The sequence below is a fragment of the Nansenia antarctica genome (genome assembly GCF_963989245.1).
Source record: "Nansenia antarctica genome assembly, chromosome: 13".
NCBI classification, from domain to species: Eukaryota; Metazoa; Chordata; class Actinopteri; order Argentiniformes; family Microstomatidae; genus Nansenia; species Nansenia antarctica.
Window position 1 is genome coordinate 20,666,622 of NC_137683.1, and position 2,500 is coordinate 20,669,121.

General features: G+C 44.9%; 1 protein-coding gene across 1 annotated transcript in view; it reads left to right on the forward strand.

Annotated features, from left to right (window-relative positions):
- The first annotated feature begins 1,161 nt into the window (after positions 1–1,161).
- nagk (N-acetylglucosamine kinase) overlaps positions 1,162–2,500 on the forward strand; it is a 5,717-nt gene continuing 4,378 nt past the window's right edge. The window contains exons 1-2 of the mRNA XM_080544466.1: positions 1,162–1,236; positions 2,347–2,431. Of these exons, the coding sequence (XP_080400592.1) occupies positions 1,184–1,236; positions 2,347–2,431 (138 nt within the window). The 5' untranslated portion in view covers positions 1,162–1,183. The remainder of the gene's footprint in view (positions 1,237–2,346; positions 2,432–2,500) is intronic.

Below are 2,500 nucleotides of genomic sequence, written 5' to 3' on the forward strand. Positions count from 1 at the left end.
TGTGTGTGTGTGTGTGTGTGTGTGTGTGTGTGTGTGTGTGTGTGTGTGTGTGTGTGTGTGTGTGTGTGCGTGCGTGCGTGTGTGTGTGTGTGTGTGTGTGTGTGTGTGTGTGTGCGTGTGTGTGTGTGTGCGTGTGTGTGTGTGCGTGTGTGTGTGTGTGTGTGTGTGTGTGTGCGTGTGTGTGTGTGTGTGTGTGTGTGTCTATTATGTTTACCATGAAGAGAAAGAGATGAACAACAACAAAACAACAACAATCTTGAAACGTGGTCATGGATCAGTTGTCCAGTGATTTCTCCCCTTTGTATTCCTTTTTATTCCTACCCTTTTGATTGACCATGGCAACGGATGCTGTTATGCAGTAGTTTACAAAGAATATAGCCTAATGTACGACTACATTAAACAAATATATATATATTAAACAGAGCTGTGCATACTATATATTGTATACAGATAAATAAAGATAACTTTAAATTAAAAATAGAAAAGCGCGGACACTGCATCTCTCGCTCTCTCTCTCTCTCCCCCTCTCTCTCCATCTCCCTCTCTCTCTCCATCTCCCTCTCTCTCTCTCTCTCCCTCTCTCCCCCTCTCTCCATCTCCCTCTCTCTCTCCATCTCTCTCTCTCTCCCCCTCTCTCCTCCTCCCTCTCTCTCTCTCCTCTCTCTTTCCATCTCCCTCTCTCCCTCTCCATCTCTCTCTCCCTCTCCCCCCCTCTCTCCTCTCTCTCTCCATCTCCCTCTCTCTCTCCATCTCCCTCTCCCTCTCTCCCCCTCTCTCTCCTCTCTCTCTCCATCTCCCTCTCTCTCTCCTCTCTCTCTCCATCTCTCTCTCCATCTCCCTCTCTCCCTCTCCATCCCCCCCCCCTCTCTCTCCATCTCCCCCCCCTCTCTCTCTCTCTCTCCATCTCTCCCCCCCTCTCTCTCCATCTCTCTCTCTCTCTAACTGCCGTTAGTTACCCCCTGCTGCCCCCTGCTGTTGGTTAAGGGACCCTGCTGCCACAATCTGACCACAGCAAATGTTGAGATAACGCTTCGGAAGCGAATTAAAAGCTTGGGGGCGTGGACGTCAAGAGAAGATACGTTTACGATCAATAAAAACCGAGCAATATAACGGTTATACAAAATGACAAAGTCTGAACTAGTAAGTCCTCCACACGGCCCTGCGGCCATCAGTGACTCGTCACATGACAGAGACAGGAAGAGACGCCATGGCGGCGGTGTTCGGCGGTGTGGAGGGGTGAGTGAGTCTCTGTAAAACTGTTACTGTCATTTCGTGACGTTAGAATTATAAGGTTCTATCTCCATTTTTGTCAAAATTTAGTTTTTTACATAATCTGATCCATTAGGTGTTTAGTAATGCCTGTGTGGTGTTATTTTTAAAATGTTGACATTTTTGAGTTAGTAATTCATAAAATACAAAGGTTCCATCTCACAAAACAGAATGCCTGGAATGTAAAAACTTTGACGCTCAATATCTCTGAACTGCCCTAAACGGAGATAGAACCTTATCATTCTAAGCTCACGATTTGGTCATTATTATTATTTGAATGAAGAACCGGTGCCAGTCAGACAGGGTGTAGAACAGGGGGGTATTCCATCAATGTCGCTAAAGGAAAATCCTGGCTTATTTTTGATAACTCTCGCGAGACCTATCAGAATATGCCTGGATATTTTTAAGAACTCTCGCGAGACTTATCAGACTAAACCTGGATTTTAATTTAGCGATGTTGATGGAATACCCCCCTGACCAGTTGTGAAGTCTGTGTTGTTGTTGTTGTTGTTGTTGTTGTTGTTGTTGTTGTTGTCGTCATGGTCATGCCTTTTAGCAAATGCACCCTGCTTTTCTGGCAGCTCATGAATGAACTCGAACCAGTTTAGCTTCCTTCTGAAAAGTTGGCTGTATACATACTATAAATATGAAGAGAGGTATCATCATGTTGTATGGACATCATTTTGTATGACCTGTGGCCCCTCATCGGTTGAATGACAACCATGCCAACCAATGGGGTTCAATCACTACTGTCTAACTTACTGCAACCAACCTTCGATGACAACAATACTGATTGTGGATTTAACATCTCTGATTTGTTGTTGTTGTTTGTGAATGAATGGCAAGACAAGATAAATGTAAACTCTAAAATGTAATCTAGCCACCAAAGTGATGAGAGGGATGTTGAAGGGGGGTGCTATCCAAAAAGATCTGTATGAGATGGACAGTCCTAAGTACGAAGACATGAAATACACAATGAATTGTGATTGTAATATCTATATTGTAATATGTGTGTGTGTGTAATATCTATATTGTAATATGTGTGTGTGTGTGTGTGTGTGTGTGTGTTCTCCACAGGGGCGGGACCCACTCTAAGGCTGTACTGGTGTCTGAGAATGGGAAGGTTCTGGCAGAGACAGAGGGCCCTTCAACCAACCACTGGGTCAGTCAGTCAGTCAGTCAGTCATTCAGCCTCACACCCTGGACCTTGTGGTCCTCTGTGGGGTCAGTC